The 24016-nt window shown below is 36.1% G+C and overlaps 1 protein-coding gene across 3 annotated transcripts; it reads left to right on the top strand.

Moving 5' to 3' along the window:
• The first annotated feature begins 10226 nt into the window (after positions 1-10226).
• Positions 10227-23560, top strand: eif4g2a (eukaryotic translation initiation factor 4, gamma 2a). Of its 3 annotated transcripts, none has more exons than XM_058782638.1 (22): positions 10227-10273; positions 11395-11505; positions 11737-11802; positions 12669-12794; positions 13080-13182; positions 13783-13914; positions 14010-14076; positions 14172-14323; positions 14415-14525; positions 14601-14783; positions 15580-15718; positions 15820-15956; positions 16041-16148; positions 17593-17619; positions 18820-18948; positions 19033-19137; positions 19219-19434; positions 19528-19786; positions 20248-20452; positions 20547-20755; positions 22481-22602; positions 22687-23560. In XM_058782638.1, exons 1-22 carry the CDS (start codon positions 10242-10244, stop codon positions 22750-22752), a joined length of 2805 nt encoding a protein of 934 aa, XP_058638621.1. In that variant the 5' UTR covers positions 10227-10241; the 3' UTR covers positions 22753-23560. The 3 variants fall into 3 exon arrangements, with proteins under 3 accessions (XP_058638621.1, XP_058638620.1, XP_058638623.1); XM_058782637.1 differs by lacking the exon at positions 10227-10273 and adding an exon at positions 10882-11033; XM_058782640.1 differs by lacking the exons at positions 10227-10273; positions 17593-17619 and adding an exon at positions 10885-11033.
• Positions 23561-24016: the final 456 nt, after the last annotated feature.

Here is a 24016-nt window from a genome sequence, read left to right as displayed (position 1 = left end):
TGTTAATATCCATCAATAGATCTCAAGTCTTATGCTTCCTGCATGAAAGAGAGCACAATTTATCCACCTCCACCTCTCTGCCATTGAACGGCTGTCAGCTGCCCGGTGAGAAGCCAGTGATGTTGACAGCGGTGAGGTCTGGACCCATGTTCCGGAGTCTGACGCCAATGATGTACTATACCTATCTGAGACATTATTTTCGGACTCACAGTGTATATTTTTGATGGAGGAGTTCTGAATATTGTTGTAATAATGGGGCTGCAGCTTTCTAGCTTTAAAAAAAGCATGCAGAAAAATCATAAAATCTTCTTAAGTTATTTTGTAAGTTAGTTAGAGCAGTAAACAGCTCATGGAAAGGTATCAGTGAACAATGACTTCAATTTTGGTCTATTTCTCACACAAAGTTATTTTATGACTTCAGAGGCTTAGAATTACCACATGAGTCTGTAATATAAATGAAATTAAAGGTAACTTATGGCAGTACTCTTTTTAAAAGCATGCTAAAGTGGACTTGATACTTTTTGGCATAGGGGCCTATTTTGATTAAGCTTTCAAATGCTTTACTTAAGCATAGCCGCATTCACTGCATGGAAAAGCAACCAGACAGACACAAAAAACAGAACAGGGCAGTATTTCGTTCTTTTTTCTGTCTCTAGATGAAATGGCATGAATCCAACAGGGAGAAAAATACTACAATTCCATCAAGGAAATACTTTTTTTTTTTTTTTTCATAAATATCCCAAAGATCCCTTCAAATTCAGCCTGTGCAGTGCACTCAAAATCTCTCTGCTGATAGTTTTGACACTTCATACATAACAAGCCACAAGAGAGCTCAGTGTAAACTTTGAACCAGCCTTTCAAAACTGACGCTGATGCATAGACACACATTCTCCCTTTTCATGAAATGAAGCTATTTCAGGTTTTTCACTTTCTGCTTAAATTAGTTTTCCCCAGCTAGGTGAGCGCGCCACAATTTGAGATTTTGTCACATTTGCTTTTGTACCCACTCAAGGCCACTTATTCAAAAAGCCTGGCATCAACATTGTCATTGCAAAATTTGCAATATCAGATCAGTATTTGACTGAACGCTCAAATTATAGTGAGCTTCAGGGAGTGTACATAATCCATACAAAACTAGCAATACAGACAAAAGAATCACTTATGAAAATGAGCAGCGTGGTACTGACTGTCAAAGCAGTGAGTAGAAACACTCACCTAAGACACTGTTAGTTCAACCAAAAATTTGCTGATAATTTACTCACCCTCAAGCCATCCAAGATATACATCAATTAGTTTCTTCATCTAAACAGATTTGGAGAAATGTAGTATCACATCACTTGCTCACCAATGGATCCTCTGCAGTGAATGGGTGCCGTCGGAATGAGAGTCCAAACAAAATATGATTCAGACTGCTCTAGAACCATATTTTAGAATACTGTAGAATCATAATATATATCTAGGTTCCATTATAGCCTTTCTCATTATATGACCCGATTAGGCCCGTTATCCAGAAACAATCCAACATATTTGTAATACACATAAGAGCAAGGGTAAAATAAATGACTCCAAACCTCAATTCATTCCATAGCCTGCCCTCCTCAATCAATAGCAGCAGTTATGGCTTCAGCTATAATATGTAGTCTGTACCCAGTATTGATCCAGCACTGCTTCACGACCCATGCAGCTTTGCCGTCTGGTGGCACAAACTCGTGTCTCAGAGGAAACATTAGTGCTCTTTACTAAATGATGAAATGAATGCAAATGATATTTGCAGGCATTTTTGCATTTTGTGCAATTTGGCAACACTTCCCAAAAATTATGTATCACACTGGCTCTGTGCGTTCATTTTTCATGACTCACATTACGTTTCCACTTAAGTTCTTGTTGTCAGTTTCTTAAATCTATTTACTAGAACACAGATAAAAGCTGTGTTGTAGTTCCAGACCAAACTCGGACTCGAATGAGCTGGCCTTGACTATATGGACGATATATTATTGAGACAGACTTGAGTCTGAGTCAGGTCTTTCCGATATTATTCTATATTATTCTAAAATAATACAGTGTTATTTTAGTATGATTCGGTACTGTTTTTAAATTTTTTTTTTTTTTAATATATATTTTTCTGTTTTAGTTAAAGCTTTAGTAATTTTGTTTCATGGTTTTGTCATTTTTATTAGTTTGTATCATTTTAGTTTGCATCATTTTATTTTTATATGTTTGTATAGTTTTTATAAATTTTTATTTCATTTTTAGTTATTTTAGTACATCAAGTTAATTATAATGAGAAATGTTGCTGAAATAAAATAGGTTTAAAGTTTTTATATTTAATTTATTTTATTTCAGACTAACATTTATTATTATTATTATTGTTGTTGTTGTTGTTTTGGTTTTAGTTTTAATTAATTATAATAATCCAGCGCTGGATAAAACACATTTGAACTACCAGATGAGCAGTTTTTAGTCTATTCATGGTCATTTCTCTATTCAATTTTAAACTGTAAAAAAGAAAGAAACTTAAGAAAAGTTAAGTCACAAATATATGAGATATTTGAGTAACTGTCCCCAGTAACATTTTGTTCACTAAATGCAAAATGTCTCACTCAACCAATAAATTCCTGTCAAGTCAACCACAGATTTCTTATTCAGGAAATTATCATTTAGAAATGACAAATTTGAAATTTGTCTTCATTGCATATACATAAAGGATGTATACTGTATATGAGAACTGTGCAATTTTTTTAAAAACAGTCTTACAAACAACATTATGTTTAATAGCTATATATAAATACACATGGTTCAACGCTTCATACACAAACCTCAATTAATAAGCAAAAGATGAGCTCTAACCACCACATACCACACAGAAAATAAATAACAGTGATGACAACAACTGCATAATAATAAATTCAGCAAACAGCAAAAGAATAAGCCTATAATACCAACTGCATAAATTAGTCATGCTGAAATGCATGCTGGGAGCTCGCAAATCAGCAACATTATTCAATACGAACTTGCTTGTTCAGGCAACTAGGAGCTGTGAAATATTGTTGGTCCAAAATGTGATTCAAAGTAATTAATGCCTTAGTATCTGTGATTTAAAAAGCCCCGTACGCTCGATAAACCACACAGATTACTGGAGATGAGCTCATTGAGAATAAGTGTATGCAGATGAACATCAACATAATTGAGTCAATGCAATGTGAAATCTTTACATAACATTTAAAACTGTGGCAGGTGATCTTAATAGGAATAATTTAATTAATTAATTAATTAATTAATTGATTAATTAATAAAAAAGACTTCAATGCACTTAGTATATACCCTTGTAAATAAGAAATATATATATATATATATATATATATATATATATATATATATATGGGCCTACACATTAGCAAGAGGACTTATTCCAAAAATAATATACTAGAAAATAAAATACAAATAATAAATAAATAAATTAGTGTGAACTGAATGTAATGTTTTCAGACACTTAAATGCATGTTGTTTACAGTGTATTTACAATGTATTTACACGTATTATAGTTTGAATTTATATGAAATGCAATTAGTTAAATTTAAAAGTGTTTTTGAACCATTTAGTACATCTTTATATGTAATTTCATAATTCTGGTGTCTTTGAAATATGGTTAAAGTGTAGCATTGAATATACTGACATCATTTGTCATCATTTACTCACCCTCAAGTTCTGTATGAGTTTCTTTCTTCTGTTGAGCATGAAATAATATATTTTGAAGAATGTTGGTTACTAAACAGTTGCTGGTAACCATTGACTTCCATGGTATGGGGAAAAATACTATGGAAGTCAATGGAGACAAGAGCTGTTTGGTTACCAACATTCTTCAAAACATCTTCTTTTGTGTTCAACAGAAGAAAGAAACTCTTTTTAATGAAAGTCATGAAAAGTGTACTCTCTTTAAGTACACTTAAGTAGCCTTTTATTAAGTTAACAATAGGCCTATATATTACCTGCAAGTAGCTACAATCTTTTTTAATATACTTTTAAGATTTAAAGTACACTACAAGTGCCCACTTCTTTTTTACAAAGGTAATCATCATGACTATGCAACGTTTAGGTCCTGGCATCACCAGCTACAGTATATACAGGCCTGTTTATCTGCTGGCATAGAGCTCTCTCTAATTTGCAAGGAAATTAATCATATGTGACAAAGCATAGGATTTAGCTTCTCACCCATACAGCTGAAGATAAATTATTCATAATAGCAAGCATTTGAAGTGAGTATGATTCATGTAAGCAGCTGTGAGTACAATTTATTATGTTTGCATAGGAAAGTAGAAGCAGATTTAATGCCTAATTGTGTCCGTAGTTTCTTCACTTAAACTCGTTTCATTGAATCTGAGCTCTTTTGTCCTCTGCTGTGACACAAAACCAATAAACCCTTGTCTCTAATTGTATTTATGAGCTTGTAATAGTGTTTTTCAGACTTGAATTAAAACAGGGTCACTTTGTAAGTATGTTGACAGCATTGTAGAGAAAATAGACGGCCCATCTCACTGAATACTTGCTATCCATCAATCATCTCCCAGTGAAAGACCACAACAGAAACGCAAAATTGGATTCATTCAAACAGTTACTCATTAAATTACATTCAGATAAACAATGTAGGCTATCTAGATTGTCCTCACAGAGGTGGATGATGGAGAATTTTATCCGATAAGAATGACTTGACTTTTAAATCTTAAATCAAATTCAGAAGAAGAATAAGAAGAAAGTAGCAGATAAATTAGGAAGGGCAATCATTGAAGAGTCACTGACCCCATCTGCTGGTTAATGGTGATAGTACCTCGGTTTGCACATCATGTAAATATAAGCTATAGTTAAACATTTAAAAAATCAAACAACCAGTTGTTGGTTAAATAAGCAATTTGACCAGTAGTGTGGCACTTAATAACATAATTGCATTAACACTGTCAAATTAAAAGTTGAATGTCTGAAATCAAGCTTTTCCCAGAGCACCTCATTACAGCAGATCAGAGCGACACGTTATTACACGGGTTTCGCTGAATCTCATAAGCATAAGGTGGACGATAAACCTCAAAACAGAAACAAACCAAGTAGTTGGACATTACCGTTATCACTCCAGAGGAACATTATTGTAATCTAAAAAGACACTGGCAATAGCTTTAATAAAATGTCTCTTTGTAATAATTTCTGTGACAAGTTCATTAGAAACAGCAGTGTAGCTGTATCAGTTCAAGGGCACATCAAGTGAATCCATGTGTTGTGGAAGCTGCAACTATACTGCGGTGTGCAAAAACCAAAGGATCATTACACTTTCTAAAGAGGCTATCATGTTGCAGTAGAATTGCTCTCATCAAAGGGAGAAAATTAAAATCTTACATCTTACATCTTAAATGTGAGGATATTTGCAAGGCATATCAGTGAGGAAATAAACCATGGATAATCTCTGATTCAAATGATTTCCCTTGTGCCTCTGGATTTGCTGTCTTAAAAATAAAGATGTCACATTGATGTTTCCATGAAGAAATTTTAACATACGTGGAATCTTTCCATTTCTTAAAAAAACCCCGTAAAAATGGGCACGGCCATTTGTAAATGTTATGGGTCGTGCTTGCGGTCTCATTTGCTTTCAGCTATTTTTAGCTTAACAAAACTGCTTGTGATACTACAAACTGGTGTGTCTTGCCATATTATTTTAGTGTATTATCTTAATTATGAACACGCTGGATTGTAATGCAAACTGTTTTATTTCCCTATAGTGGCTATAATGAACCGGAAGTCTCAACCCTAAATGGTTCTTCTGTGGCATTGCTGTGAAAACCACATTTTGGAACCTTTATTTTTTAGTACATATCTATAATTTCAGTCATATCAAATCATTTATCACGTGTCATGTAATACTTGCGGTGATTAGGGTCATTGGACATCACATTTGAGCTGTGTCTGCAATGATACGAGTAAATAAAAATAGAAGAAGGTAAAATATTCTGAATTTGCTAGAAAATAATTATAGCAGATAACCACATTATGGAGGAAATTTAGATGTTGCAGTGAGAAAAAGGTGATATTTGCTATATGGAGGCTGTCTGAATCTCCAGTCTTTTTTGGTCCAGGAACATGGTGAAATCAGGTAAATAGGGCCATTTCTTGACTAGTCTCAGTGGCAAAAGTGGCCTAATTTACCTGAAGTCAACCTAAATAAGTAATTCAGACACTACTTCTAATGTTAAAGGTTCTGTAAATGGCAAAATGATATAATAATAATAAATCTGTCCACGTGCAATCAGAAAACTTTAAGGCATGCTCACACTTTATGATTTAGCTGTCAGAAATCGGAGTTCAGAGTTCAGGCCTGCCAGAAGTGCCATTGTCAGAAGTGCCAAAGTATGGGCCTGTTCCAATACTCAAACTTGTGGCATTGGCCGCTTGAGATTGCATACACGCATCAGACAGTAAGTCTGAAAAATGACAAATCTTGGTGACCTTAACAAACACTAAATCCACAAGATCTCTAATAATGCTTCATAGTAGCATTTGAGGTTATCCCATCATATTCAGGAGCTCATGTGCCAATACTTTTTCCCTGTGTCATTCCATTTTATTACACATAACTTAATTTCTGAACTTATTTGTTTTGTTTTATTTGTATGTATGGACTACTTGGGTTGTTACCGACATCTGGTGAACATTTCATGTCAACGGCACCTTTAGAAATGTATTTTACTAATTGTTTTTATCAGTTGATTAGAAGCACCACAATGAATACATGTTGTCTGTTACTGAACAGACATTTTTAGAAGTTTATTTTAAAGTGTGAAGTATTGAAAATCAAAATGTAATAAAAAGTACTCCACACTTGTGGCCTTCATTTGAACACTTGGGCCAAATACAGGAAATTCTTCATCTAAGTAGACAAGTGGTCAAGTGGCAAAGGTTGCATCAGTAGTTATACAGTAGTTAAGATGTCAGTGTGAGAATATCTGTGTTGTAAGTAACGCCAGAACTTTCTGGAACTTTTGGTCCACGCCCTGTTGAAAAACCAGCATATGCTGTTTAGGTATGTTTTGAAGCATGACTGCTGGTTTGAGCTGTTTTGAGCTGGTCATGTGCTGGTCCTAAAATGGTCTTAAGCTGGTCCTGAGCAGGAGATAGTTGCCCAAGTATACTTCAGTTTTTACATGGGTTCACAAAAGTGCACATCAGGTTGTGTAAGCACCTTTCTGAAACCTAAAATGACTATGGTCTCATGGACTTTATGGACATGTGCATGTGGTGGCCATTTTTTTAGTGCGCACAGGGCCGGATTTACCACTTATTGGCAAATAAATATAGAATATTACCATCCCAGCAAACAAAAATATTTAGTAATCAGTGCACTCTCAGAAATAAAGGTACAAAAGCTGTCACTGGGGCGGTACCTTTTCAAAAGGTATATGTTTGTACCTAAAGAGTCCATTTTGGTACCTTAGAGGTACATATTAATACTTAAAGTGTACATATTTGAACCTAATAGGTACAAAAGTGTACCTTTTGAAAAGGTACCGCCCCAGTGACAGCTTTTGTACCTTTATTTCTGAGAGTGTGGAAACCGTTACCGTGTTCTCTATCACCATAAGTGCAAAGTCGTTTGGCTGCGTTTAGTCATTGAAAATCAATGTAGCTCTTAATTCATTTGAAAACAGAGAAAGACCATTCCATTAATAGGCTCTGGCATCGAGGCTACATTACTGCTTCAGGAGTGCATTATTTCTCTAAAAATTTATGGCCTGGAGTCACAACCAGACCTCAAGACAGTGTTCAGATATTTTATTTCAAGATATTTGTTGAAAACTGTGTTTTTGAACTAGTTTATGCACCTCCCTCCAAACTTTCCGTTGCTAATTCCAAAATGTAATTTTAGAGTTAATAACGGAGGTCTGAGCCATTGATATGCAGGCTAATGCAGTTATTATAGGGAGAGAGAGAGATTAAGCGCGTGTGACTGTGAATGCATCTGTGAGTCCCTCAGCAGTGTTCAGCAGAAGTGATAAAAGTGATAGCCTAGTTCTAAACAGTACTTCATAGCTTTGAAATATTTATGATTCAAATTTTAACCGAAATACACCTCCCACAGGATGCAATTTCAACTGGGACCCAAAGAGCTACAAATTGCACCGGGGACCCACAAACCCTATCTATAATTTGAATGTCAAATAAATAAATAAACACTAATGACCATACACAATTAAAATAATGTGAGGACATTATTAAAACTAAATAAATGCATCTAAATAATTTATTGATTATATTTTATATTAATATTAAGATATTAAATTGTTATAGGTCATATTGTATAAGTCATTTCATTCCCAGAAGTTAAAAAAAAATGGATGAAAAACGATAGATGTGCTTTGCTGCCATTTGTGGCGAAAACGCTTGTGGTGTTTAAACCTTTTTAGATTTGTTAATACCTAAATAATATGATAATTGGATGTTTAACGAATCGGTTAATGATTCAATGATTCAATACAATTCTTCTCCCCGATTTACCATCTTCCGCCATTTTAGAGAGTATCCAATGAACATAAACAACTTAATCAGCTTTACGTTCAGTAGACGGTAACCTTTCTTTTAAAGGGATACTCCACCCCAAAATGAAAATATTGTCATTAGTCACTTACCCTCATGTCCTTCCAAACCCATTAAAGCTTCGTTCGTTGTCAGTAACGCATGGATACGCTGTTTCCGTTCAAATCAAAGCGTAAATAAACGTACAATACGTATCCATGCTTTTCTGATGACAGAGAATAGCGTACGCACTTTGCGTCCAGCGGATGCTCTCCAAAATGGCGCCACGCTGACGCAGAGAGACAGAGAGGAGACGAATTGTTGAATAAATGTCGTTATTTTTATTTTCTTCGCGTACAAAAAGTATTCTCGTCACTTCATAAAATTCAGATTGAACCACTGATGGCAGATGGACTATTTTGACGATGTGTTTTATACTTTTCTGTGCCTTGACTGTAATTTACTTGGCAGTCAATGGGACAGTCACAAGCCTCCCGGTTTTCATCCAAAATATCTTAAATTGTGATCCGAGGATGAACGGGTTTGGAACGACATAGGGGTAAGTGATTAATGACAAAATTTTCATTTTGGGGTGGAGTATCCCTTTAACAACCAAAAAATGTCTGTTTCGTTGTCTGTTGAGGAAGTACAGACGTTCCTCTCGTTGATAGCCGAGGAGAAGATATATAACAACAAGTGAATACAGTGTTGCCAAATTAGCAATTTTGTTACTAAATTTAGCAACTTTTCACACTACCCTAGCAACTTTTCCTTCCAAAATTCCACTTTTCTTCCACTTATCCCTTTTGATAAGTGATTCAAACAATAAAAAGGCACACATTTTCCATCCAAATTACACAAGAGGAAACCAAAGATGCCTAGCAGTACACACATTACGTGAATTAACACCTTGTTAGTAGCTTGTACCTGCGATTGTTGATCAGTTACTACACTGTACGAAAAATATCTAGAAAAATGGAAAAGGTACTAGTAATTTTCCAGGACGTTATCCATTATTCACTATCCATTGTAAACCTGTAACCCGAAAACACAAAATACAATGCGTAATTAAAAAAAATCAATACGGAAAATTCCTTCACGTTAAAATAGTAGATTGTGCCCCATTTTTACAGAATTTTCTTAGAGTGTAGCACACTAATTAACGGCTAATACACTGCTTAAAACTATAATTGTTCAGAATGTGTAGTTTTACTAGTTTACTAGCTAATTGAAAAAAAACAAAAAAACTTACACTGTAATGTTCAAAAATGTGTTTAAAAATTCAATGTTGTATTTAAAAATAGTTGTATTTTAATATTATATTACTACAAACAAATCTAAATTAACATATATAAAATATATTTTTATAATATAGACTTGATGTAGGCAATTTTGCATGGTAATTACATAATGATGACATGGTGCAATGATATCACAACATCTTTTAGCAACTTTTTGTAACAAATCGACCTTCCTTTAGCAACTTCCCCTGAAAATTAGTTGGCAACACTGCGTGAATAATCCCGCCGACTCTAAAGCGGTACTAAACTGCAGTGGAAACGCAAACCGAGCCGAGCTGAGCACCATTATTAGAGAACAGAGTAAATGATTCAATGACTCGCTCAAAAGACTCGTCGCCACCTACTGGCGAAACGATCAACTGCGGGAAAAGGGCCACCGAGTGAATCTTTTTGATGAACTGGCTCGAAAGGCTAGAGTCTCTGAGGTGAGTCATTTTTTGTGTCCAGTGTAGGTGCAGCGAAACTTGCTGATGACGGCCCGTCCAGCAGGTTTGACTCGTCCAGTGGATAAAGTTGCGGCTGCGCGTGACGTCAGGCCGCAGTTCTCCTCCTCGCACCGGTGCGGCCAGCGTTACCTCAAGGCGCACTGCTCTTTAACCGTATTATTATTCACGTTCAAATAAAATTCCTTTCTCATCTTTTTTCTTTTCTTTTTTGGTAACCCAACACCATCAAAGCTGAAGTTCTTTTAGAAAAGGTAAGATTAAGCTAATCTGACTGACATTAGCCACCGGGCTGCTGCTGTAAAATGGCTCCGGTTGCGCGCATGTTCCTGCTTTCTACGTTCGCTGGACCTATAACAGCTACATTCCGTTATCCCGGTGAACCGAGCGCCGTTACAGAGTTAAACCCGGAGGTTTAGCGCTGTATGTGAGCTGCTGTGTGTTTATATGTTGATTGTGGGCTGTGCTGACTCGCTTTATGATCCTTTATGAGAAAATGGCGTCCGGTTATTAGATCAGCTGTTCTCTCGCACCACCCTGCCGGTAAACCGCCCGTTTGGCCATAAAACAACGAATAGTATACAGCCAAGTGACTGGCTATTACACTTGATGCCTGGTTTTGTTTTCCACTTGTTTATTGCGTTGACTTGAAACGTTGAATGTCCAGATCGTGGCTGTTTTCTTGTGTGCGATAATTAGCCTCAATGCTAAAGCACGAGAAGAGCTCTATGACAACAACTGAGTGTGTGATTTTTAATTATTACTGTCTATCATAATCATAAAATGTACGCTAATTTAAACCGTCCGTGTGTAGTCTTTATTACCTGACCGTAAACATTTTAATAAACGCAATTATAATGTCGTTTGAATGCGTTTAATAAATCAAGGCTCTTTTGTGAAATCTGAGCTCATGGCAGAGGCCTTGTGCTTTTGTTCAGATTTGATGGCAGTTCAATTCTTTACATTTATCCGCATTGTCATTTTTTTCAGTGCGACTAAAGAACCATTTAATCTCTCCTGTACATTTCAGTTAAACTTAAGTGCTTGTTAATTCCATTTATTGTCTAAATGTATCTAAATAAAGTGCTTTTCTCCTCTTTTAGGCCGTGTTTCTACACCCCCACCCTTTCACTCTCATTCTTTTTGAGGATCTTTCATTGTCAAGCCGCCAAAGTGGAGAGTGTGATTGCAGAGGGGGGTGCTTCTCGTTTCAGGTACACATTTCACGTTTATATACACTGTTTTTATGGCTCTATGCCTTTTCAGAAGATCATTAATTTACCTAGGGTTTAGTTGATAAGATGCATATTGTTAGCTTTTAATTAAGCTTATGGTCAGAAAGAACTCGTACTTCATATATAAATTCCTGGGGTGTGGGGAATGTAGATTGGAAAATGAGTTCTGGTAATTTAAATAACTCACAATACGAATTTTTTATTTTATAGTGCTTCTTCGGGCGGAGGAGGAGGTAGGGGTGCAGCTCAGCACTATCCCAAGTCTGTCGGCAACAGGTATGTTTGGAGAAATTAATAATGGACTTTTTTTTTTTTTTTTTCTTATTTGGATATCACTTTTGGTCGTGTCTGAATCAAAATGAACTTGAAGTTTTGATCTATGAATGAGCTTGTTTATTGACCTCTCAGCTCATTTAAATGTATAGCTGCCCTCTACATTAGTGACCATCATTACGTCATCGTTGTGATGTTTACTGAGGATTTGATTAAGTGGGGTGAATAGATTTGTTGACTCTGAATAGCAACCAGCAAAAAATTACCGTAGTATTTTCTTTTTGGCTGAAGAAAAATAAATATGTGAAGTCACCATGAAATTAGAACTGATGGGTTTTTTTGTAATGTTTGTTATAAATGTATTCATGCTTTTTTTTTATTATTATTTTTTTTTTAAATTCATATCCCCTCATTATGTTTAACCGAAATAACATCTGTTCTCTGAATTGTGCATCATTGCGTAACCTTTCTCTACCAGCAACCTGTCACTCAAGAGATCACTGTAATGGCAAACGACAACTAGCCAATCATTTCCTGATAGGCAAAATCAAACCCAGCCCACTTTTCACATGGATATAGGTCAATTGGAAAGAAAATATTATTATTAACTTCAGTGTCATGCTGTCTAAACTGTCAGATGCTACTTATCACATTAGTTTTAAATGTAGACATTAGTAGTAGCTTGTCCTGAATCTGAGATGTTGTCCTCAAGTGAGGAAATACCATTAAAGTGTTTGTCATGTACGGGTGGTGGCAGAATCTTTTCTGATTGGTACAAAAATATATTTCAATGCTGATGTTTTATGATGGACATTAGTAAATCACTAAATCCTTGACGAAACAAATGACTCTGCACTGTTGTTTTATAGCGAGTTCCTGGGGAAAACCCCAGGGCCTAGCGTTCAGAGATGGGTTCCTTCACGAAGCACTAGACGAGATGTCAACTCCTCCAACGAAAAAGAACGACACGATGCAATCTTCAGAAAAGTGAGAGGGTAAGAGCCTGAAATGAATCTCCTCATTCACCACTGCAGAGATACAGTGGAGTTTGTCCTTATTTACCTTTTGAGAGTAATATAATGCACAGCAGAAAGCAGAGTACACTCCCTTGTCCTGCTGTGAAAAGTGTGTAAAGACAAGTGTTTGGCTTTGCAAATCATTTCATCCTGGATTTGAATGTTCTTGGCTGGAAATGTACTTGAAGTAGCTTTTTAAATACCAGTGTCACTGAAGAACTAACCATTTTGCTTGCTTTTTTTTTTTTTGTTCTTTTTTTGTAGCATACTTAATAAACTGACCCCTGAAAAGTTTGACAAGCTATGCCTTGAGCTCCTGAATGTGGGCGTAGATTCAAAGCTCGTCCTCAAAGGAATCATCTTGCTGGTGAGGGTTTTGTTCATTTATTTATATATATATGTATATGTATGTATGTGTGTGTGTAGATTAGTCACAATACCAATACTGGTGAAATTTTATAATACTCAATGCCAACTTTAATACCAAAGCAGATGGCTTTTCTTGCACATGAAATTAGCACATCAAAGTTTGTGAATCTGTTCACCTGAATTCCTCCATGACTCTAATGTGCAAAAAAATTACCTTTGTTTGGCAAATAAAAAAAATTACAGACTGTTATGCAATGTTCCTTTTAAGCTGCGTGTGTGCACCGGACATACGGACGCAAAACTAAGCTGGGAAAGCCATTTGATTGAATTCCAGTAATAATCTCAATGCTTGGGCAAACCGCTATAGAGTTGGTGTCGCTATAGAGTTTGAACCGGTCAATGCGGTTCACGTGTTTCATAGAAAGAGAATGATGTGTGCCAAATCAGTTGCTGTAGAAATCGAATACTTCGCGAAGAATTCAAATGTTTACATTTTTGAAAATATGTATGGGGGGGGGGACTATGTATATGTGTGTGAATTTTTATATTTTGCTTTGTTTTAACTTTCTTTACCCAACTACTTGTTCACTTCAACTAGATTGTAGACAAAGCCCTTGAAGAGCCAAAGTATAGCTCGCTATATGCTCAGCTATGTCTGCGTCTGGCAGAGGATGCTCCAAACTTTGACGGCCCTTCAACAGAGATCCAATCATCACAAAAGCAGAGCACTGTAAGAAATTCCTCTCTTATTCATGTGCAAGAAGCTTTACAGCAAAGAGTACTGTGTTGGGATATTTATTCCAGTGTTTCATCATGCTCCTACAGACATTCAGGAGACTTCTGATATCCAAACTTCAAGATGAATTTGAAAACCGCACCAGAAATGTTGACAGTAAGTAGACTGTGGAAGTGTTAACATTATTACAGCAACTATACTGAGTTACCAGATATTTACTTGTGATTTTATTTTTTTTATTTTTCTACCAGTCTATGATAAAAATGACAGCCCTCTCACCTCTGAGGAGGAAGAGCAGCGTGCCATTGCCAAGATCAAAATGCTGGGCAACATCAAATTCATTGGAGAACTTGGCAAACTCGATCTCATTCATGAGTCTATCCTTCATAGATGCATCAAAACAGTGAGTTATTCATAAATCCTCATTGAAATATTCATGTCGGCTACTTGATCTCCAACCTAACGTTGTTGCATTTGAACCCTCCTAATTGAAGCTTCTGGAAAAGAAGAAAAGAGTCCAACTTAAGGATATGGGGGAGGATTTGGAGTGCCTCTGTCAGATAATGAGAACTGTGGGGCCAAGACTAGATCATGAGAAAGCCAAGGTAAGCTGCTTTAAGACTTGCAGGACTTTGGGTGCATTAAGACGGAGTATTTCCTAACACCCCTTTGTCTTACAGTCTTTAATGAATCAGTACTTCGGCCGTATGCGATCCTTAATGAACAACAAGGACTTGCCTGCTAGGATTCGTTTCCTGCTTCAGGATACCGTGGAGTTGCGAGAGAACAACTGGGTGCCTCGGAAAGCTTTTATTGATAATGGACCTAAGACTATCAACCAGATCCGTCAGGATGCAGTGAAGGTGAGACCCCTCCAATTATCGTTTGACCTTTTAGAGTGCATTAACGGTGTAACTCGTTACAATCACAAGATAACTTTGAATAGCCATGTAAGGATAGAATGAATCATTTTAAAGTTAGGGTTAAATTATTTGGGACAAACTTAAAATTGGGGTGTTTATATTTGAATTTTACTGTTTATAAGAACCGGCCTTTTTCAGTGACCACTTCAGAAATCTTTCCACTTGGGTTTTCAAACTATATTCCGACTGTTGGCCAATTCAGTATTACTATTTAAAAAAAAAAAGAAAGTAAAAATATATAATTTTTTTTATGAAATAAAAATATGAAAGTAATATTGTAAAAAGTAATGTAATGTTATTTTATTGTAAAATTATAACCGTAATGTCTTAATAATATTTATGTTTGAATGGTAAAACAAACTTTAATTGTTGCGTTCATTTACTCTTACTCAGCTCATGATACCATAATTTTTTTTAATTAAATGCAGCATAAGCCATTTTGCGATATCGATTTTTTTTTTTTTTTTTTTCAATGCATTGTGGAGCGGAGCCCTGTGAGTTTTCCTAAATATGTAGTTCTATTCTAATATCAGAATTTTCCAAGATTTTCTAAACATCGCTGATTTCAAGAAATTATCAGATGACAAATTCCCTTTTTTGCAGTTTTTGGGGTTTATAGGTGTGAAGCAAATTGTCTGTGGCCTGAAAAGGCTTGTAGACCCTTGCAGATATGGAAACTTGTTGTCTTATCTTTGGTTTTGTTTCTCTTTTTTTGGCTGCTTTTTGTTCCTTGCAGGATTTGGGTGTTTTTATTCCACCAATGACTCAAGGAATAAGGACCGACTTCTTTCAAGAAAGTCCTTTCTTGCCGACAAGAATTAAACCTGATCGAGAAACTCTTGGGGGATTAGCGGATATGTTTGGGCAGATGCCAGGTATGTCCTGAAGTGCGTTGACATTTCTGGGACAGGTGGTGCATGACTGGATTTGCTCTATAGTTCACTGCCAGCTTAATAACTCTGTTGTCTGGTTGTAGGCAGTGGGATTGGTACTGGCCCTGGGGTCATTCAGGACAGGTTTTCCCCCACCATGGGCCGTCGCACAAACCCTCTTTTCAACGGTCATGGTGGCCACATAGCCCCTGCACCCCAGCCTTTCATCAAATCCAACCAGGTAAATGCCCAACTACCAAAAAACTAATGCTTCAGGACTTCAAAATATTAGTGCAAATTACAAGTGTTTTTGTTCTGATCAAAGGGGCAGAATATGCTTTTCCAGAGCCAGACTCATTCATCTCAACAGCAAGCTCAGTCCAAGGATATGCCGCCACGTTTTATTAAGAAAGGACAGCTGAATGCTGATGAGGTATGAATGATTTTAATTTCAGATGATGGACATGTATTGTTGTTGTTGTCATAACTGGTGTCAACATTTCAGCAGTTTAGACCAGGGGCCTGTTCTTTGTACGTTGCTTATTACATCTCAGATGATTTGAAAGATGCCAGATCTTCTAATCCTGATAACTGATCTCTGGCTAATTTGGCTTTTCAAACGAATGTGCGAATTGGATTAAAATATCTGGATTAAGTTGTCTAAGATTACTTTGCGTTCTCATGTTCCCCGAAAAGGGCAGATGTATCGATACTCGAAACCGCGATCAGCAATGCAGCGATTGGCTAGCGGCAAGACAGCAACATAATGATAATCCTATCATTAAAAAGACAACTGACGTAAAAGTTGACAAATTTCAATACCTTTATAAGGAAACAGCCAAACGAACAAAACTACTTAATTGTTATAGGCTAATAGATAAATTAAATGTGCACTGTTTTTAATTTATTTGTAATTCATGATTCATACATGATTCCCAATTATTTATATTCATGATTTCTAGTATTTGTACAGGCTTTACATTTTTTTTCAATGTTGTAATTAGCAATTCATTTAATTTTATCTTTGAAGTAGATTTGACACTTATGTGACAGCATTAAGGTTTCTTAGAGATCAATTATCTGCATCTCCTGCGCCCCATCAAGCCACTCCCATAATAGCTGTCACCACTCAAACTAATGCACGACTCTGGTATAGCATGTGTGTAAGACTCCAATACAATTATAAAGTAATTTTCATCACTAAAGTCTTTCAATGAGTTAAACTGGCTGTGTCTATAGTATTATAGACTACACGAAATTGTTATAATATTTTCAAATTAATTTTTAAATTACTGTCCCTGGATCAGTAGGATACTCTTGTAATAAAGTAGCGGTGGCAGATGGCCCGACCAGGTTTAAGTTTACGGACCTGTTGCTATGACAGCAAGTCTAGGATGAGCTTCGATCCAAGATCAAGTGAAATCGTCAACAATCAAATCCAGCTAACAGAGTTGGCTACGTACGAAGAACGGGCCCCAGTATCAGTACAAATTTGTTCTGAAAAATTTTTAAATACTGTTGAAGACTTAAAACAGTTGACGCATTACAATCCAATTTTAAGCCAACAGTTTCAAGGTTGTCCCTAGTGATTATCCATATTAATTATTGTTGTTATAATTATTATTTTACAGTTATTACACGCATCTTTTATTTCATTTTTTACTGTTCACTCAGTGTGTGCACTGTGTAATCTGGGCTTAATTTTAAAGGAAAATGATTTTGGTATTGTTGGACAAGGGATGACAAATGCTTTTTCATATTTTAGGTTATCCAAGTAAATGAATAAATTAAAAAATAATAATAATATCATGTTCATAATTTGTCATTTTGTCATACTATGTGTTTTTTTGTTTTGTTTTTTGCCTTATCCTCCTGAGACCTGGGGGAAAGTTTTGGGGAAAGAAGTAGGTTTGTTTTTTTTTGCTTTGTTTTTTTTTTTCCATTCCATTAATGTCATTACATTTAGAACATTTAAAAAAACAAAAAAAAAAGTTAAATGATACTTCATAAGTTATGCTATGTCCTCGGTAGAAGACATCAGGACTCAATTTAAAATAATAATAATAATAAAAAGACATGAATGAACATGCATAGGCAAAACAACTGATTTTAAGTCACCAGTACATTTTTAGTTTTTAGGGTTTTGTTTTTTTTAACCAAACTTTGTATAAAAGATGATTCTCAACTGTTATAACAGAATGATTTGATATACCCTTTTTCTTCAAAATGTGTGTAAAATGTCCATGAACGGGTTTTCTCATTATATACAATGTATCTATAAACTAAATGTAATTTGCATATTAATGTGTTTTTGGGGCAACGTAATGAAAAAAGTGTAATAATTGACAAGATTTTCATAATATAATCTTTATTCATTTGTGTCTCCCAAAATGAGTAATAAACACACTTTTAGTCCCGGTGTCGTCATATGAGGACATGTATGAAATCAATGTCCTGTTTCATAAGTCAAGTCACCATTATTTATATAGCGCTTTTACAATACAGATTGTGTCAAAGCACTTAACAGTATCAAATTGGAGGATAGAGTGTCAGTAATGTATAATGATAAGATTAAACGCTCAATTTTCAGTTAAAGGCATTTCATTATTGAATTCAGAGATGTCATTGTCTAGCTCAGTTTAGTTTAAATAGTATCTGTGCAATCAAATCGGCGATAATCGCTAGAAATTAAGTCATGTTTTGATTTGAAACCCCATAACATTTTCCTGAGAGATTGATTTATGACAGTTAAAACTTTAGACGGCTTTAAATAATTACAAAATATTATATTTCCATAAGAGTGTCACTAAATTAATCAGACACTTTTGAAGACCAAGAAGAGGGAGTAGTCATGGTGAAACATCCAAACATTTAGTATCTCTGAAAAGCCCTGAATGTGCTCTGTATAGGAAGTCCAGACTAAAAACTGTGGCATGTATAGTCTCAGATTCACTAAAATTATGTCGTCCTCATATGAGGACGCAGGGTCTCAGGAGGTTAACTGTTCACACAGAGTGCATTCTTTATAGTCTGGTTTTAATTTGAAGAAAAGTGTTTTTCATCTTCGAGGATTAATGATGACTAAAATTATTTTCATATTCTAGATCAGCTTGAGACCTGCTCAGTCATTCATTCTGAACAAAAACCAAATGCCAAAGTTGCAGCCTCAGATACCTACCATGATTCCTCCTAGTGCTCAACCTCCACGCACATCCACACCACCGCTGGGACAGGTAATGAGTACTGTAGTTCATAGGAACAAATTTTGCCATATTTCTTATTTTCAAGGTACATTTAACCCTTTCTATTTTTTGTAGCCGCCACAACTTGGCCTGAAAACCAACCCACCTCCAATTCAGGAGAAGCCACAGAAGACAACTAAGAAGCCACCTCCTGCTAAGGAGGAACTGCTTAAGATGACTGTACGTTCCACTCAATATCTTATTATTGGAAATGGTTCACTGAAACTTTTGAGTGAGCAGTTTCTTAAATTTTGCTTGCAGGAGAATGTTGTGACGGCTTTCTTGAGTAGCAAAAACATGAACAATGCAGTGAATGGGGTGCGAGAGATGAAGGCTCCCAAACACTTCCTGCCTGAGATGTTGAGTAAGATGATCATCTGCTCACTGGAGAACCCAGATGAGGACCGAGAGCATGTCAGCACTCTGATCAACACGCTCCGGATGGAGGGTCTGGTCACGGGGGAGAACTTTATGCAGGTTTGTATACACTTTGAACCAGTGAAGTTCACCCTCACAGCATCTTGACTGAAACGGGGACTCATCGCTTCCTCAAATGACATCTTTTTACAGGCTTTCCTCAGTGTTCTGGACCAGTGTCCCAAGATCGAGTTGGATGTTCCCTTGGTGAAGTCTTACCTGGCTCAGTTTGCTGCCCGGGCGATCATTGCTGAACTTGTGAGCATGGCAGAGTTGGCCCACCCACTGGAGAACGGCACCCACTTTCCTCTTTTCCTCCTCTGCTTGCAGCAAATGGCCAAAATGAAAGATCGGGAGTGGTTGACCGACCTGTTCCAGCAGAGCAAGGTCAGCATGCAGAAGATGCTGCCAGGTATGTGCTCGTTTCCTCCCTGTATGGTCATACATGCATGCGTCTTCAATTTGAGAAGTTTAAAGTTAATCAACTTGATGTTAGTATGTATTTATGCTTTTAGAATGGTAACCGGGTTGACACATCTACAGTTTACTTCAAATGAGCTACAAATAACGTTCAGTGAAGTTTTGTCCATGCATCAGCTGAAAACCGCATAGACTAAAAGATCTCCCTTCATCAAAATGAAGATTGAGGAATTGATAGTCAACCCAGCTCTAGCATCCACACAGCTGATGTTTATCCAAGTTAAATGTTACCATTTGGCCCCTCATAATAGGTTTGGACTAATTTTCAGTTGCCAGAATTGTGAATTTGAAAACTCGGTTGCCTGTTGTTTTATTTTTTTTTATTTTATTAAACGAACTTTCCACTTTTGGCATTGTTTGCTCTGGTGTTCACATTCCTGTCTCTGCCCACAGAAATAGATCAAAACAAAGATCGTATGTTGGAGATTCTGGAGGGGAAGGGCCTGAGCTTCTTATTCCCTCTGATGAAGCTGGAGAAGGAGCTGCTGAAACAAATTAAAGCAGATCCTGCCCCGCAAACCATCTACAAGTGGATCAAGGACAACATTTCTCCAAAACTGCACACTGATAAGGGTTTCGTTAACATTCTCATGACCAGGTATGATGATGGACCTGCTGGCCGAAACATTTCTTGTAAATGGATTGAAGTTTGTTATATGGACACTTGGTTAACTTTCCCAAAATTCTTCTAGCTTTTTGCAGTACATTTTCCATGAGATGTATTCCACTGAAGGAGACGACCAATTATCTGCACCTACGAAAGAACAGCTCGACCAGGAAAAGCAGCTGCTACTTGCCTTCAAACCGGTGATGCAAAAATTCCTGCATGATCACGTGGACCTGCAAGTCAGTGCACTCTACGCGCTACAAGTGCACTGCAATGTCCATGCTTTTCCCAAAGGTACAGCTAAAAATCTTCTCACTGTAAATTATGATAATTCCCCCAAACTTGAAGGGAGGTTTGTTTTTTTAATAAAAAAATTTTTGTATGTATTATGTCAGGTCTTTTAGCCTTTTATTGTTCATGCCAAAGAGGCATAAAATCACTTTCACTGACTTTAAATTAAATGTTTCCTCCTGGTGGAATGACCTGCCCAACTCAATCCCAGCAGCTGAGTCCTAAGCCATCTTCAAGAATCGATTAATAACACATCTCTTCCATCTTTATTTGACCCTCTAACTCTAGCACTCTCTATTCTTTAAAACAAACTTGTCCCTTTTAGACTTGCACTCTATTCATTTACTGCTTGTTTTCTATTCTATCAGTTTTATTTTATTATATAATTCTTTTTATTAAATAACTTTTTATTATAAAAAATGCCTTGCTACGTGCACTGCATTAGGCTAAATGAGACTTGTTATAGCACTTGCATATATGATTGCTTCCAATGTCCTCATTTGTAAGTCGCTTTGGATAAAAGCACCTGCTAAATGACTAAATATTAGTGGCTCATACTATTTTATAGCACTTGCTATTCAATTCTGTATATTATTTTTAAGGAATTACGTAGTTTAATTGTATACACTTAATAAATGTCCTAATCAACTCCTAACCCTAAACATACCCGTTGGTTACCCTCTTGAAATATTTAACCTAATTTAGTTCAATATTCTGGTTTTAAATTCTGTTTTCTTGGAAAGAAAGTCTTGTGTCTGTGAGAGACTTCAGTTAATTCGCAGCGCTTCACGTCTGATGTGTGACCCACTTAAAGTGCAGTAAACGGTAAAACAATTGCAGTACAAATTAGATGCAAAGACTAGATCCAATTTATGGACTAGATCCATAAATAAAGTACTAATAATCACACTGTTTGTTTGATGTTTGAATCAGGTCTCCTCTGTTGGAGTAGATCACGCTGTCCCAAAAAAATAGGGCCCTATGCAGTCCTAGAACTGCAGCCTCCAGTATTGCAGGAACATTGGGGGTTTTTTTTTTGTTGTTGTTCAGACCAATGTGAAAATCGACCCATGTTTTTAACCTGCAAACACGCAGCGCTGTAAATGTGGATTGATGAGATGATTCATTATAAAAATTCTAAACCGTAAAATGTTTGTATATTATTTTATATTAATTAATATAATAATTTATTGATATTTAAAATAAATACTTTTGACTCATCCTTTTTCTTAAATGTTTTAAAGGCTGAAATGTGAAGTGTATCATTTTATGAAACTGTTTTTGTGAAAACTACTATCTGAACTGTAAATCATGCTTTTTACAGTTTAATAGACATTGCTCTAACCCGCTCATATGGTATTTAATTTTATTTGTGCAGGTCTTAAAAGATTTTAAAGTCTTAAATTTGAGCTTAAAAATCCTGCAGCAGCCCTGCCACCCAAAGACTTTGAGAATAATAATAATAAAAATAACATAGTAATTTTAATTTATGTATGCATTAATAATCTCCCTGTCTTCATCTAAACCTGGATGATTTAGTACCATGGCTTATTAATAACAAACAAATAAATAACACATTTATTTATTTTTAATACAGAATGCTTGAAGTCATGGAAATTCATTGACCTAAGATGTGGGAACCTTGGTGTTTGTTTACCAAAACTTGGAATTGAAGTAATCGGAGGAAATGCTTGTTTTCCTGTTTTTAATGGTCTCTTATCTCCTTAGGAATGTTACTGCGCTACTTTGTCTACTTCTATGATCTGGAGATAATTGAAGAAGAGGCCTTCCTAGCATGGAAAGAAGATATTACACAGGAGTTTCCAGGGAAAGGAAAAGCATTGTTCCAGGTAATTATCCTATTGCATTAAACAAATACCCACCTTTTAAAAGAAACAAATTAAAAAAATAATAATTTCTTCCCTGTTGTTTAGGTGAACCAGTGGCTCACCTGGCTGGAGACAGCAGAAGAGGAAGAGTCTGAGGAGGAAGCTGACTAAAGAACCAGCCAAAGCCTTGACGTACTCGCCTCTGTCATCTCTCCTGTTTTGTTTCTCCATCTCTCCTTTCACTTGTATTAACCGCCGCACTCCATTCCGTGCTGCTGTTTCCTGCAGGGTCAAGCCAACGTATTACTTCACGCTTCTTTTTGGCCTCATTGTTTAAAGCATGTAATGACTAGCATCTGTTAAGACCCACCACAGATAAATGGTATTAGCAGCTTGAAACTGCATCATTTTTTTATATATATTTTGCTTTTAAGAACGTGTATTTGCAAGAGCCTTTTCTGCTGCTGTTCATTTCAGCACAAAACTATAGAAATGCACTTTTGCTCAGTGTCATATTTTGAGTTGCTGCAATATTCACTTTTGTTTGTTACAAAGATTCCTCAGTAATCATTGGTTACCATAACGTTTAGTGGATGCGTTGTTCATACCTCACAGTAGTGGGTGTAGTGTGCTGTGTGTGTGATGGAGTCGAATGAAAACTCTCCAGATCTGTAAGGTGCTTGAGTCTGTGAAACAGGAAAAATGGTTTACTTTCCAGTTATGATTGTAAAATGTCATGTATTCTTTTTTTTTTTCCCCCTCCTATTTTTTTATAATAATGAACAAAGCCATGTGGGAGAGATGAAATTATGCGGCCTTTTTGTTTTGTTTTTTCTTTTTCTAACCCATGTGTCCCCTCCACTACTTGTCAAGCTGATACTTGAATTATTATTTTTTTCTTTACAGCATGTTCAGGGATTACCAAACACAGCCTGTTTAGATCCAACAATCTGATCCAAACAGAAGTGTGTAATATTTTTTTTTTTTTTAAATGTATTTTAATTGGTAAAATAAAGATGAAACAAGATGAGGAAATTTGGTATGGGTGTTCAATATATAAATCACTGTTTTACAACCGAACAATGTTTTCCCATAATGGGTATTATACATTTAATCATGAGGGAGAGGGGGGGAATCAAAGGTTTATCATTAGGTGGGACAACAAATAGTGACCTGCTCGTGTGGTTTTGATATTTAAAGTGTTACTGTACGGTGTAAGAGCGCCGAATGTTCAGTGTACCACTGTTGCTTTCAATAAAGTTACACACCAGCATTTATTTGGCCTTATTTCATGTGTGCTTGGGGGTGAATATGTGGAACAAAGAACATTTGTCGTCAGACGTCTATTTACTGAAGACTATCCTCCAGTTCAAAATTAAACCATGATGTACAAATGAACAATGCTGGATTTTGAGTTTATGGAGAAAATTTTCAA

This window comes from Onychostoma macrolepis, chromosome 07, assembly GCF_012432095.1.
Source record: "Onychostoma macrolepis isolate SWU-2019 chromosome 07, ASM1243209v1, whole genome shotgun sequence".
Taxonomy (NCBI): Eukaryota; Metazoa; Chordata; class Actinopteri; order Cypriniformes; family Cyprinidae; genus Onychostoma; species Onychostoma macrolepis.
Note: the sequence above shows the minus strand (reverse complement) of the source record. Positions and strands in the feature narration are given on the sequence as shown.

What these genes read in the sequence shown, in the direction of transcription:
- eif4g2a (XM_058782637.1), top strand. Translation starts at nt 10,996, where the DNA reads ATGCTAAAGCACGAGAAGAGCTCTATGACAACAACTGA. An exon ending in AGCTCTATGACAACAACTGA is followed by an intron (nt 11,034 to 11,394) that starts GTGTGTGATTTT and finishes CTCCTCTTTTAG; the next exon opens with GCCGTGTTTCTACACCCCCA. An exon ending in ATCTTCAGAAAAGTGAGAGG is followed by an intron (nt 12,795 to 13,079) that starts GTAAGAGCCTGA and finishes CTTTTTTTGTAG; the next exon opens with CATACTTAATAAACTGACCC.